Source organism: Zonotrichia leucophrys, chromosome 3, assembly GCF_028769735.1.
Source record: "Zonotrichia leucophrys gambelii isolate GWCS_2022_RI chromosome 3, RI_Zleu_2.0, whole genome shotgun sequence".
Taxonomy (NCBI): domain Eukaryota; kingdom Metazoa; phylum Chordata; class Aves; order Passeriformes; family Passerellidae; genus Zonotrichia; species Zonotrichia leucophrys.
This window is the reverse complement of record NC_088172.1, coordinates 17,961,025-17,976,191: the sequence shown is the minus strand read 5'-3', so window position 1 is coordinate 17,976,191 and position 15,167 is coordinate 17,961,025. Positions and strand designations below refer to the sequence as shown.

At 41.2% G+C, this 15,167-nt stretch overlaps 1 protein-coding gene across 5 annotated transcripts in view; it reads left to right on the top strand.

Annotated features, from left to right (window-relative positions):
• LOC135445296 (E3 SUMO-protein ligase ZNF451-like) overlaps positions 1-9,658 on the top strand; it is a 32,474-nt gene extending 22,816 nt beyond the window's left edge. For 4 of the 5 annotated variants that reach the window (XM_064707529.1, XM_064707525.1, XM_064707526.1 and 1 more), the window contains exons 14-15: positions 6,413-6,487; positions 8,494-9,658. In XM_064707529.1, coding sequence (XP_064563599.1) covers positions 6,413-6,487; positions 8,494-8,564 — 146 coding nt within the window. In that variant the 3' untranslated portion in view covers positions 8,565-9,658. The remainder of the gene's footprint in view (positions 1-6,412; positions 6,488-8,493) is intronic. The other variant, XM_064707528.1, reaches the window with a different exon arrangement.
• Positions 9,659-15,167: the final 5,509 nt, after the last annotated feature.

The following is a 15,167-nucleotide window of genomic DNA, read 5'->3' as shown; positions in this document are numbered from 1 at the left end:
CCGGTATTGGAGGGTTGAGGTGGAAAGTGGTGCAGTGTATCACAGGCTGGTATAACTTGTTGACCTGTTACAGACAAGCAGCTGAGTGGAAGGAAATGCAAACAAGAATTGCTTGCTTTGTGACTTTTTCAAGCCTATGGCTATTATTCTGGAGAGAGAAATAAGTGAGAAACAGGACAGAAAATCATGTTGAAAAATATCAGACTGTTGTTGGTGTTGGATGAGCTGCAAAATGAGAAAGCTCTTTCCCTAAATCACCTTGACAGAGCTATCATTAGCTTCTGAGCAGCTGGATTGTGTTTGGATGTGGCAATCTGACAGGTGCATCTTGTGAACTGTTTTACCAGTACAACTGCTGTGGGAACTATAGTACTGCATTTATTTTAAAATAAGTAATAAAAATAAAATTTTCTGCATATGTTGCCATACGATACCAACTGTATGTTACTATAGGAAACCCTTGGCTGGAGGAGATGCTTGAACTTCTTTAAGGCATGACAAGAGTAGGCATTCTTGTTTGCTGCTGCTAAGCCTGAGTTCATAAATGAAGAAGGTTTTTGCTTTTATGGTGAAGCCACATCACATGACAAGTGCTTCATGCACATTAACTGAGTGGCTTGGGAAGGGCAGAAGAGAAGAGTTTTCAGTGTCTTCCTTTATAACAAAAAAAATGGTAGTGTGCAGAAAAATATCATTATTCCATTGTCTGTGTCTTGATGATATCCTGTGTGTTGAAAGTACACTTTTAATGAGTGCTGGACAATGTTGAGCGCAAAACTGATAGTAGGTTGTGGTCATCATATCCATCTGTACACTGACAGGAATGCCACAACTTTTTGGTTGACAGGTTGTTTTTGTGTAAGTCTTTAGCTTAACTGTATTTCTCCCAGTTATGTTCAAATAAGATCCTTCAGTGACTGGGCTCTAATGTAAAACAGACTCTTAAATAATAAGAACAAATTTTTGAAAGTATTTCTTGTCCTTTCTTTTGAAGAGCCAGTCTGGCTCATGAGCCTGTCAGAGTCAGTGGTGTACTGAATGTAGTGTTGTGTGCCAGATTGCCACATGGCTCTTTCACTGACCCATTAAGTACATTTCCTTGTGCTCAAATGGAGTTGCCAGTCTATATCTTCAATCTGCTGCTCTTGCCTGAAGTGTTTAAATATTACCAAATGCAGATTCCATGAGAGTTTTATGTTTGGAAGAGCAGGATTTCAGTTCATTTTAATGAATGCTCCCAAGCTTCCTAGCTCCCACTATGGCCAAAATCTTTTGTTTTACCTACAGCCAACAAAATAATTTAAAAGGACAGAAGAACAAACTTATAGAAGACATTGAGAATGGTTGCTTTACTTCTCCATAGTGAAGATTTTTCATGGGTGAACATCCTTGTGTGGTGCAGTTTGAGGTCCAGTATTGCTACATCTGTCCCATCTCTGCTTTTTCCAAACCAGCAGTTAACACAGATGGCAAATCACAGCCTCCAGCCCCTGCTTTCCTGAATGTGAAACTGAATGTGAAGGGCATGGGCATCTGCAGAGTGATGCACCATGAATGAATTATAGTTTCTCTAGTAATATATTCCTTTTACTATAGCAGCCACAGCTTGTTGCAGTAGAGAGTGATAAGAAAGTCATGCTTCAGTTGTAACCTGGTGTTAGCTACAGCAGGAAGTTACTACTGGGTTGGTATGTCAGTGGCATCTCTTGTATGTTCATGCCCTAGGGAGAAAGCCTTGTACTGACACCTAAGATAATGAGTCTCAACAATTGGAGGCCAGTGCATGAACTGGGAAGACCTCACCACTCAGATCATACAAAAAAAATTCTTGAGGTTCAGCTTAAATCTGGCTTTGAATTTGAGAGAGGAGTCTAAGATAAAGGTTAGATGAAAGTCTGAGTGACTAATAATTATATTTGCCACAGCTTCCAAGAAAAGCAATTGGAGGAGAGTGGCAGCTTGAGAGCTTTATTTTTATTTGTCCTATGCTTGAATGAGCAACTGTAGGCAGAGATAGAGTGAAGCTTGCTTTGCACAGAGGAAGAGAGGGCTTGTATGGTGGTAACCCTCAGCAGGGAGTAGCTGTACTTGCATTTACAATATGAACAGAGGTTAGAGCAGTAAGTATTGGGGAAGAGTATGTGGGAAGGATCCTCCAGGGGCATATGAAAAAAGGAATAAAAGACAAGATTCTAGAAGCCAAGGAAAGTGTTTTAAAGGCAGCATGGTCACACATACCAAATGTGGTTGCTAACAAAGGTAAGGGTGGGGTACTGATCTAAAGCTTTTGGCTGAGTTAACAAATTGTATCCATAAGGTAGCACTAGAACTCCAGACAGCAGCTGCAAGAGGAAAAGGGTCAGTGGTTGGAGAGACAGCGTGATGTGAATGCCACTGTACATTGGAATGGGAAAGGGGCAGGTGAGATTGGGAGTTACTGAAAAGACTGAGAGAAGGAGTATTTTTGGAGGGAAGTGGAGGTGGGGTGTGAGACTGTACAGGAGACAAGAGGTGTGTTGTGTGGTAAGGGAGCAGGAGGAAGGCTGGGGAAGGAAAGTTGAGTCTCTGGTGCTAAACCTGATGGAAATTATGAAAGGGTTGGTGGTAACTGGGGTGGTTGCAAAAGAAGATTAGTGGCAGGATATAGAATAAGATACAGTGGGGGGATGTTACCCTGAGCTGTGTGGGCAGCTAATCCAAACTCAGGCTGGGGTGCTTTGATGGCAGGACAGTGGGTGGCGCTTACATTCTGTGAAAGTTACCAGTCTCTCCCCAGAAGAGGTTTCTCAGTGACATGAAATGTCAAAAAATCATTCTGAGCTCTAAATTCATCCAGAGTTTGCCTTCCTGTTTACTCATTCTTCCAGTAGGAGTATGTCAGTATGTGAGGACAGTAGTGAGCAGTAGGATTTCTATTGAAAGAACAGGTACAGTCAGAGGTTCTTACCTGTTGTGTATTTGATAAAATGTACTAGAGAAGAGTACAAGAAATCTTAAGATCTCTTGCCTCTGAAACTGGACAGCTGCTTTTCCTCTGACCAAAGGAGTTGGGAGCTATAGCATGTGCTAAGGATTTTAGCAAGAGGGACAGGACATACCTGGTTTCTCAAAATTAGAAGATGCTAGCTGTGGCATCTCATCATTAGAAGATGCCAGCAGTTTCAGCAGTGTATGTTGATGAAGTGTGGGCTGGATGAGAAAACTGAGGTGGATTGAAAATTGGCTGAACAGCCAGACCTGGAACATGGTGATCAGTGGCATGGAGGTCAGGAGCCAGCTGTGTCCCAGTACAGGGCTGATCCTTTTTAATGTCTGTTAATGCCCTAGATGATGGGGCAGAGTATACCTACAGCAAGTGTGTTGGTGACACAGAACTGGGAGTGGCAGTTGGTGCACCACAGGAACTGTGCTGCCATCCAGAGGAACCTTGACAGGACAGAAGTGGATTCACAGTGAATCTCATGAAGTTCAACAAAGGGAAGAGAAACAGCCCCAAGCATCAATATATGCTGAGCAAGAGCCAACCAGCTGGGAAATGGCTTTGTAGGGAAGAACCTGGTGGTCCTGGTGGACAGCAGGTTGACCGTGAGCTAATGTGTGCTCTGGTGGATGAGAGGTCCCACAGTACCCTGGGCTGCATTAGGAAGATTGTTGCCAGTAGGTTGAGGAAGATGATCCTTTCACTTTATTCAGTAAGATCATATCTAACAAGTTTGGAGCTCCCTGCTACATTGTCTTTTGAGTACTGCTCAAAAGCTGTCTGGACAGAGTCCTGGGCAGTAGATGATTCTGACTGAGCTGGGAGGCTGGACAGTATGACTTCCAGAGGTCCCTTCCAATCTCCATCATTCTGTGACATTGCCTGACAAGTCTGGTAGCATTTTATGATGGAGCAGCTGCAGTGCCTAACAAGGGAAGGCTGTGATATCTGCCTGGACTTGTTGGTGGATAAGGAATTGGCTGGATGGACATTGCCAGAGAGCTGTGGTCAGTGGCTGCATGTCAAAGTGAAGGCTGGTGACAGATGGTGAGCCCCGGGGACTCTGTCTTGGGACTGGTGCTTTTCAGTCTCTTTACTGGTGACACAGACAGTGGAATCAAGGGCAGCCTCAGCAGGTTTGCAGATGACATGAAGCTGAGTGGTGCAGTTGCCCCTGAAGGATGGGATGTCATCCAGCAACACTTGGACAGACTTGACAAGTGGGCCCATGAGAACCTCAGGAAGTTCAGTAGGGCCAAGCGCAAGGTGCTGCACCTGGGTGGGGTAATTCCAGACATGAATACAGCCTGGGAGAAGAGCTGCATGTGAACAGACCAGTGAAGGACTTGGGGGTTCTCATGGATGAAAAGCTGGACATGAGCCAGCAGTGTGCGGTCACAACCCAGGCCAATGGCATCCTGGGCTGCATCAAAAGAGGAGCGGCCAGCAGGTCAAGGGAGGGGATTCTGCCCCTCTGCTCTGGCTTCATGAGACCCCACAAGGCTGCTGTGTCCAGTTCTGGGTCCTCAGCACAAAAAAGTCATGGATCTGTTCAAGTGGGTCCAGAGCAGGCCACAAAGATGATCAGAGAGCTGGAACGAAGGGCTGAGAGTGTTGTGGTTGTTCATCCTGGAGCAGAGAAGGCTCTGAGGAGACCACATTGTGGCCTTCCAGTATTTAAAGAGGCCTTATAAAAAAGGACTTTTTATGTGGGCAGATAGTGACAAGACAAGGAGGAATGATTTTGTACTAAAAGAAGGAAGATTTGGATTAGATGGTAGGAAGAAATTATTTACTTTGAGGGTATCGAGGCACTTGACCAGTTGCCCAGAAAAGCTGTGGCTGCCCCATCCCTGGAAGTGTTTTTATGTCATGTGTACTAAGCCAAGAATTGAGTTAGGGAGTGATTGCTTGAACTGTTCCACCTCTAACAGGTATAAAACTTTTTAGAGTGGTCTGGCATGTCTTCCAGGCTGGAAGATGAAAAGGATAGTTAATTAGGGAGAAGCCACTTGCAAAAAGCTTTTCCTTTGTGCTTTTTGCTCCCTTTCATTAGTAATTGTAGTGACTGCTTTGGGGGATGAGGGGGTGTGGATTTTTCTTTCCTTTGCTTTGCTTTGGAAAATGATGTCAAAATTAGTATCTCCTCTGCTCAGAAATAGTAGGCAGCCCCAAAAAGAGTTCACAGTCAGTCTGCTAAGTAAGTGGAGAAATACCATTTAAATTATCTATTTGTGGCATACTTTTGGGCTGCTGATCACTGTTTGACACCAGCTGTTGGAATTTTTATTCCTGGAATTGGGAAAGTCAGCAAGGTTCTGCTCAAACAGGTTGTGTGTCAGAGGTTTGAAAACAAATTTTGGAAGCTTACCTGACAATTTGAATGGCTAAGTTGGGTAATTCAAAATGCCAGAAGTCACACAGTCAGTAAATTAGATGGCCATATCAGAAAGTTCTTTGTTGGTTGATGTAATCAGAAGTATACAGATGTATTAATAAATGTGATGACTTTAAGGGGAGTGCTTCTGTTGGTATGACTGCAGGAGACCTTGTTGATTGCTAATACTGTAAGACCTCATTACAGAGACCATCTCCCAAAATAGCAATAGCCTGTAGCAGGAGCATGAATGCATAACGTGACTCATTGGCTTGGCTTTTAACCTGTACTTTACTGTGCCTCTGTTTGATGGGGGAAAAAACAACCAACAAAAAACTAAACCAACCAACCAAACCCCTCACCACTTCAGGTACACTAGACACTTCAAAATAAAGCTGTTCTTCTGGAGCTGGAAACCAGCTTTGTGAAGTGTGTTATTAAGAAAGGGAAAAGTTGTGGAGCTTTGGCTGGGCTGGGTTGCAGTGAATTAACAGATTAAACTAAGTCTATCAACCTTCTGCTTATATGAGACTTGAACAGCAACATCTGCTGAATTGCACTGCTCACTTGAGTTTTAGCACTCCATTGTCCAAATGCAGTATTTGGGCAATAAAACACAGCTACAGTCATGTGTAGGCAGAGACACACTAAGGCACTTCTTCCCATAATTAAATCCTTGGTACATGTTATAGAAAGTGAGTAATTTATAGAAAGTGAGTCATTTTTAATAACTGAATATTACCAAAACCCCCACAAATGCAGTTGACACAGCAGCTTCTGCACCTATTATTTCTTGCTGCTGCTTTTTCATAATAAAAAATTGAGGTAATCTGCCTCTAGATTGTGGGGAGAAGGGGAAGGAGGTAGCTGAAAAATAACTGTCCCTTGAGTTGCTGTCTTACACTACCACTGGATTGTATTTTTATCTTGATTTTTTTAGATCATAACAAGTGTACTCTTCAAATCAGTTGGTGTTACAGTAAGAGAAATGCAAGAAAGGCTGTTAATCCCTTTATTAGAAGCAATGTGTCATTTATTTCATTTGTGCATTTAAGGTTCAGATAGTGAAGAGGATGAAGATATGAAAGAAACACTGAAGCGGAGCTTAGGAGAAACAAAGAAAGAAGAAGGTCTGTCAGTTTTTACTTTTCTGTGTTCAAGAGCACTATTAATTATGGAAGATACAGAAACTGAACTTACAACCAGTTTTACAGCAAGTGACCTCTTAGGAATACTCTCTAAATTATGTTGGGCAGTCTTGAGTAGTGAAGAATGCTGTGGTGAGTTATAAGTATAAAAAGTTCGTAACCTGAAAAGTGTGCCATCAAACTAAAAATCTGTTTCATTGGACACCACAGGGTACCAGTCAGTTAAAGACTTGACTGAGTTCACTTTGTACCAGTTTAATATGACTGTGTTGTCTCAGAGCAGAACTATTGACTAAACAGTTGGACTTCTGAATAAATAATTCAAGATTGGATATCATTTCACGATAAAGCACTCTGGTCTCCTGAAAGAGCTGTAGAGTTGTGCACAAGGTTGAATCAGCATCACATCTGTCCATTTGCATCCTATTTTACATTATTTGAAATTGTTCTCATCCTTTTGCTGTTGAGCTTACTGGTGGTGTTCAGTGTAGTCATGCATTTTTGGTGACAGACCACAATGTACTTAGAGAATAATTTCTTGTTAAAGACTTGATTCTGCCCCTCCACCTGATGGAAATAAACTAAAAAACCCAAAAAAGTTGTACAAGCTCTGTGATAAAACTGATTACTGAATCGTATGTTCCCAGAATTTATTCAGTTGTAAGTTTACCAGCTGTTACTAAACACTGTTTTTAAGTGTCCAGCATTCATCTCCAGCACTGAAAGTTTGGTGCATTCAGCCCCCCCACCCCAGTACTGGGATAGCAGTGGCATTTGGTGCATGCAGGAGCTCCCACTTCTGAGGCTGCAGTGCAGAGGCATCTGACCTTATGAAGCAGCCTGGCTGCAGAGGAGTCACAGCTTGGACCTTATTCTGTACTTTTGTACAGGATTAATGGCTAAATAACATTTTAATGCAAGCAGTTGTCAGCAGATGGATTTTGGTCTTTGTTTGGTTTTGTTTGTTTCTGTGAGCATGTAATGTTTTTCTTTTAGCAACTCTTTTTTTTATCAGTAGTTCTGGACATTACAGGAAAGTCCAGATGCATGAGAGAGCAGTCAGTGATATGATCTCTGTTCCAAATCTCAGCCTTGCATAAAACAGCCCAACAATTATTAAAGTTTTAAAATTCTATTTCCTTTTTCATAAGAATAGACAAATCCTTCTTTATAATAGGATGTGCTTGTGTCCTCCTAAAGCAGAAGATAAATAATTCATGAATGACAGTGTGCCTGAAAGCTGCTTTAATTTTTCCAGCTATATTATTTATATTAATATTTGCTGTGTGTACAAACCTTGTCAAATTTATGCTATTTGATCACTAACACCAAGCAATTAGTGCCCAAAACAACCTAAATGTAATGCAAAACCGGTTTCTTTTTTGAGTATTATGAAAGTTATTTGAGATTTTTAAGAAGTCAGATGAGTGCAATGCAATTTTTCTCCTCACCACCAAAACTGTAACAGCCCTGATCTAGACTATTCTCATTGCTGAGATTGACTTTTTATCTACTTGTCTAGCTTACCTGGTAAGAGTGACAACACTGCTGCCATGTCAGAATGTAGGCATGGGCATATCTTTGGATAAGGAACTGGAAAGAAAATACTGAAACCTCTCTGCTTGTTATGTGTTTACATTGGGGTTTTTTAATATTTTATTTTTCTTGGTGCATACATATGGGTTCTAATCTTGCTTTTAGTTTGACCAGTAAATACAGACCATTATGGTCTTAAACTAATCATTGGGCTGCTCCTGGTTAAGACAGTGAAAAGTTGTAGAGGTGTTTTCCACATTTTGCAGTGTTGAAAAGATAGCATAAAACAAAGAGGGGAAATATTTTCATCTGTTTTTTAAGGGTTTTTTGCAATCTGCTGACATTGCCCACAGAAATAAGTTCATGGTTTATGTAGTAATATTAAGGTAGTTGTGTTTATGTCTAGCTATCAATTGCAGTTTGACATTACACTCTTTTTTTTATTTATGCAGAACTGCAAGACACAGAACTGCAAGATGCAGAACTGCAAGAGGCTATCAAAAGGAGCCTTGAGGAAATGTAAATGAAGATACTTCAGTACACTAACACCATGCCATCAGAACTGCTCACAAAAATGGAAGCTTGTTCCATCTATTTACAAGGGTTCAAAAATGCCACTTTTGAAATGTCTGCAATTGTTAGATTAATAATCTGATGTCCTCTCTCATATTGGTGAACAGCTGGAGTTTATTCATATTCACAGCAATGTGTTATGTTTGATAAAAAAAGAATTTTAAGCCTTTTCATATTTGTTTCTAAGGTGTGATGACTAAATCTCTACAATTTAGCAGTTTGAAATTGTTGCCTAATTAGTAGGCTGGTCTTACTAGGTATTTTGGGGTTCCTGGTTGTTTAGGTTTCTTTTCTTAAATTGGTTCTTGTACTTAATTTTTTTTATCACAAAATGTAATTGTCTTTATTTACTTTTTCATGTGGTCTTTGCAACAGATAAAAATAGTAAACTCCAGTTATCTCAGATTTGCCTGGCTAATCTTGTTATAAAGAGAAGCTTAGATCCCAGGGTTGTTGAACATATGGCTTAACTCTTGCCTGTGGCTGGTTTTACTTCATAGGCCATGATTTTGTCTCTGTCCTGTTTGTTATAAATGTCTGAATCAGAACCACAGGCTGTAGTTTACCAGCTTCATTTTTATAAATACGTTTTGTTTTTTTCAAAAGTGGTAGAGTATTTGGATTTGATGGCTTAAGGTTTGATGACTTCATTTGAGTCATCAAATGAGAGTTTGATGGCTCTCCCTTACCTGAAGCAGGAACAACCTTTTAAGGAAACAGAATCTAAGTAAACTTTCCAGTTTCTGTTTGGACTACACGTGAGAAGATTTAAACTGTAATATTTCTGTATACTATGGTCTTTGCTCTCTTCTGCTCATGAAGAGGTGGCATTGGATAAATGGATGTAAATGTGCTAATTATTTTTGTACTGTCCTTACTTAATTTGTGTTGAAATTTATCTGTCATCTTTCTCAGTTTTGTTTAAAAATACCTATGCAAATTGTCCAGCTTTACCAGCCTGTTATCCTTCAGTTAATGATTGCTGTCAATCAGTAAGAATTCTCAGTGTAATAAAATGCCAGCCTAATTCTTTTCTATGATTCACTCACCTTGTGAGTTTGCTTCTACCTGCTGTATCCGTAAATACTCATTATGGAAATAGATACATTTTGTGGAGAATATGGTGTGGGTAAGGCTGGATTTTTCTCACTATTCCAGAGTCAGTGTAACTACAGCTGTTTGTCATCATGGTTAAAAAAGCTGGAAGACTGACACTGGTTTATTTCTAATCATCACTCTGATATAAACGCTATGTCTGAAGCAAGCAGAATGAAGGAAGAATCTACTGAGGTATCTAGCACTCAGTAGCAATCATACAGCTTGAAGAAACTGTTCAAATGCCAGAAGAAAGTTGGAATACTTAAGAGTGCATTTGAGTGTGACTCCCAAGTGTTACAGGGTGAACTGGACCCTCTTAGTGGCTTTCTGTAGCCCCGTCCCGCAGCCACAGGAGCTGACGGCTGCCGGCTACGAGGAGAGCACGGATGCCGCCACTCCCAGGTTCTTCACGAGAATCCCAGGTAGTGGTTCCGTCTGTGGCGTGGTGGCACAGGCGGGAGCGGGACTGCAAAGCGCTGAGGGGAAGGAAGGAGAGAGCGGGCACTCGTATGGGTGCCACAGCCTTTGTTGTCCCGGGCGGGACCTGTGACCGTGTCAGACAGAGAACTGTTCGGAGAGGCACTGACAAAGGAGATGGGTGTGACAGGAGGAGACACGAGGGAACCAATACACGAAGCCCAGCGGAGGAGCGCAGGACACAACTGAAGCAATAAGGATTGCATAGGGGAGGGAAAAGGTGCAGGAGACAAATCATCTCTTCAGTAAGGGATAACTGACATAGAAGTTTCTCGAAGTAAAGGGGGGGTGGTTACAATGATGGACAGGAAACTGGGCAGCACCAGGAGGGAGGAGATAAACTTATAAGGACATAAAGGGAAGGACCAGGGGATCGGTTACCTTGACAGACAGGCCACTGGCGGGAAAACAAGGGACGAACAACTCAGGGACAAACCATTGTGAGGGAGGAACATGGGGGGAACCGAGGGTCAAACCATAATCTCAACTTATAAAAAATAACCAACTTTACAACAAAACCTGTATAAAACACGCAATGCTACAGTTTTCCCTTGTGTCTATTGCTTGCTTTCCTACTGCCAGTCTTGGATTAATTGTACTCTTGATAAAATTCAGGTGTGTAGTCATACTGCTGCTGAGGGAGCCTATTTTGGGAGATTTTGAGTTGTCTTTAGCTATTTAATTGACTACTGTCTTTAGCTTAAATCAGTTCCAGAATTTTTCCCACCCTTTTTCCTAGTGCTTCTGTTAAAGGACTGAATGAAACAGAAAACAATTTTTATCCTCAAAAGCATCTCCTTCTAAGTTATACAAGTTTTTGGGCAGGTTTTTATCCCATATAGATCCTGAAGTTTCCAATTCCTTTCACATGAAAAGGTGTTTCAGTCTGAGAAAGTTCTTTGGCTCAACAGTGTTTAAAACTTGGATAGATCGTCTTCTCCAGATTCTGCTATGTTAGAATTTGATTATGTACTTTTTTTCATAACATTTTATTCTGTCATAAATTTAAATTTGCTTGTACCTGATGGGCCATGACTTAATTGGTTGCATTAAAAAAAAAAAGTCCTGTGTGCACACACATTCCGTATACTTGAAGCTCCACTTATTAAATACATTGTGTTGGCCTTGTCATCTGCTTACCAAAACAAATGGTAATTCTCAACCATTGCTGCCTTGGCTTTTATAAAACAACTAATCACAGTTCTAGTTCCTCTGTTATTTTTATAGCAGTAGTCTTCAGAATTAGCAACATCTTGAAATTTGGCCTCATTTTGAAGACAATTTTGGTCTCTTTGAGGTTCTCTTTTAACTCACATTTTTCTTTGTGAAATTTTCTGCCATCGCAGGCTTGTGATACTTCTGTTTCCAGAAGAACAGAGAAAATCAGATTCTTAAAACACTGCATGTACAGACATGTGACTTGTTACTCACCAGCATCTTGTGGCTGAACACCTTCAGCTAGAAAAGTTGTCTTGTAAATGTGTTTCAGAATTCAATGGTTTTGTCTGGTGAGTCTTGTTTAACTGGCTGAAATTTTTGAGGTTTGTCCTTCACATGCTGAGAAATCTGCCTGCATTTACAAGCACAACCTGTCTGTTAAAAGGGGCTTGCCCAGCACATTTGTACTAGAAATCATTTGTCTGCCCTTTTCAAGAGCATTTACTTTTGTGGTGACGTTTGAGTTCATCCTTCATTAGCCTAAAGTAATTCAGTTGTGCTTCTTTGTATTTATCTTTAATGAGGAAAAAGTCTAATCTCTCCCTGACTACCACAAGCTGTTCATCTCAGTGCTTTTAATTTCTGTATGGTGCATGTGTTAAGTTTTGTAAAACTGAAATTGTGACAACTTGAGAGATAAGGCTCTTAATTCTTTAGTACTTTTTGGTACACAAAAAGTGTACCAAAAAGTACTAAAGAATTAAGAGCCTTACAAAACAAAATCCCTTTTTGGTCATATTCAGAGACAAGGTGAGATGCCAGATAAGCCAGTACAACTGTTACTAGAGTCACTGGAGCACTGAAGTGTTTTATCTGCCTGGTTGCTTCTGTTATTTAATAATATTAAAAAGAGAGACATTAGCTGACTCTAAGATACTTGCCTTCTATATATGTTTTGGGTGGTGGGTTAGTTTTCGTAGCTCTTCAAGGAATACAAAAATGACCACCACTGCTCCTGTAGTGGTCATGGAATGCAAACCTTTATGAAATCTTTACCAAATATAGTGAAGTTTATAGAGGTATGAAGTTACGCCATCGTCTTTCTTAAAAGGAAAGTGTTCTATCATCTGCTTGCAGTGTCCTGGCTGTGTTTACAGAGACTGCTGTAAATTGGAAGGAGGTGAGGAGGATGAATGATAAATTATTTCAAAATTAATTCAGAAAAATTGGCTTACATTAGCACAAATATACTTTCTGGCAATTCTTTCCAGCTAAGCAGCTTTATGAAAGTCTGCATCTGCATTTTTTTTTTAGTACTTCTAAACTCCTTCAAGTTTCCTGTAGAAATTCTTAGTTCAAGTGGTTTGGTGCTCAGTAGTAACAATATGGGTCAAATAATATGGCCTGAGATAATTCTAAAAGTGAATGTAAGCAAGTCAGAACATTTATGGCAAATGGCAAGAACATGCCAAGTGTGTTCTTGAACAGCAAAGCTCTGCGTGCATGGAAATTTAATATAAAGTTCCCTTTGTAAATCTGTGCAAATTGGCTTTCACTGACTGCAATACCCTAATTTCTGGTAGTCCTTCCCTTTGGTTTTTTGCTCAGAGCTCCACTGTCAATCCACCAAGCATCTTCAGCTGTACAGAATGCACTGGCTCATTTAATTGTCAGCTTTGCTCCAGTGAGAATGAACGGCTGCATGCCCCAAAATGGTCACAGCAGCTCTCAGCTTGCTCCTGAGACAGAGGGCTTCATTCACACTTCTAAAAGGCCTGGGACCTCAGCGCTTGCCCACACAGTAAAACAACTGCAGCATGTAGAGGCAAACCCAGGGCTAGTTTTAATTAGCATCGGCAAGAACAGCAGAAAACACACAGCAGCACAGGTTCAGCAGGTGTGAAGTGAGGGGGCAGCCTACTGTGATAGCAGACATGTATTTTGATTGAAAACATACCCTGAAAAGTCAGGTTGGCCCATCTTTATCGTTATTGTCGCGGTGCTGGGGAGACTGCAGGCTGGTTTTGGTTGGCTGGCCTGAGCCATGGATGCATCCTTCAGCCATGTCTGGGAACTGTCGTGTTTGCAGAAGACCTGTGCACAAGGAAGTTCTTAAACACTGAATGGTTTGGGTTGGAAGAAGCCTTAAAATCATCTGGTTCCAGCCTGCTGTGGAGAGGAACGCCTCCCACTAGACCAGGCTGGTCAGAGTCCCATCCAACCTGGCCTTGTGCATTTTCAGGGATGAATTATCCACAGCTTCTCTGGACAACCTGTTCCAGTGCCCTCACCACCCTCACAGAAAAGAATTTCTTCCTAGTAACTAACCTAAATTTCCCATGTTTCAACTTGAAAATACTAAGTTCCTGTAGGTGAAGGCAGGAAAATAATCCTGCATGGCATTTCTTGGGTGTGGACTTTCTCTTTGATCCTGTTCCATGACAGCTCATGTGTTAGGTTATGTGACAAGGTATATATCAGGGTTTGAAATAAGGCAAAGCTGGAATTAAGGTGCTATTTAGTAGTGTTACAATTTGCAGTGCTTTTGGTGTAGGTCATCTCCCTGGCTCTGGGACTTGTACGGATACTTCAGATGTCTGAGACCTGGGAAAGTTGCTCTTTCTGCTGTCTCAAGGGATTTTGTGCGTGTGAATGAGACTTCTGTTCATTGCTGTTTTGCAATCAGCACCCGTTTTTTACAAGGCTGTAGTTTAAACAAGAGACAGCCAGTGCTTTCACTGCTGTGATGGGAATGCAGGAACAATGGGACACACACCCTCTCCTCATGTTTTTGCTGGTGCCTATAGCCAGAGCAGGGCTGTGCAGTTCTTCAAATGACCACAGATGTGGGGACAGGGATGTTAGCATGGCATCACCAGCAGGCCTGATCTAGTTTGACCACTCTTGGCAAGGAGGAGAATGAAATATGTGCCTTGTTTCATGTGTGGGGGCCCTTCCTCCTGCTTGCCTCCCTGAAGGACCCAATTCCTCCCTTTGTGTCCTCAAAATTCCCCCAACTCAGCTGTTTCCTTCCTGCAGAGATGGACCCCAATCTTTCTAGAGCAACCAGTTATTATTTTGGAAAAGTGATGCCAATTGTCCCTCTACATACCTCAACAAAAATAGAGGGGGTGGGGGCAATCTACTCTAGAGAGCAGGAAAAGCAGTTTTCAAGGTTCTTCCAAGTCTCTGAAAGGGAAATATCCCAGTTTTTACAGGCAATAATTTCAAGACTTGTCCTGGAAGACCATTCTTGCTTTTGAATTTGCATTTTGTTTTCACAGTTTTGCTATTCTTCCTTCCCATGTAAAGTGTCCTTTAGCTGTTAAAGAGCTTAAGTCAAGTGTGATACATTTGGACACTTAAAGCTGTTCTGCGCCTCTGATCCAGTTGTAACTTGTGGAATTAAACCCCTGTTTACCTGTGGAGGAAAAAAATGTTCAGAGCTGTGCAGCTACTTTGATTTCTACTTTTTAAACCCAATCTAATTGATGCTTAATAAATTGGCATGGGAAGAATAGAAGGATCCCAGGAAACAAATGGTAGCAAACTATGTGTCGTGGCTACAAATGGATTCTGTTTGGGGTGGGAAATGGTTTTTAATTATCTTCTGTAGAGCCTGTGGAGAGATGGATGGAACATTTGTTCCAATGAAGCTATTTCCATGAGCTCACAGGCAATAAGCCTTGCTTATCCAACCACCTAAAACAAAGAAAACTCAGGCAATTAATTTAACGAGAGTACTTGGGACATGATATCATTCTGAATGGACAAGCCTGAGAAAACAGCTATTTTGAATCACAGCAGGATAAGCATACAA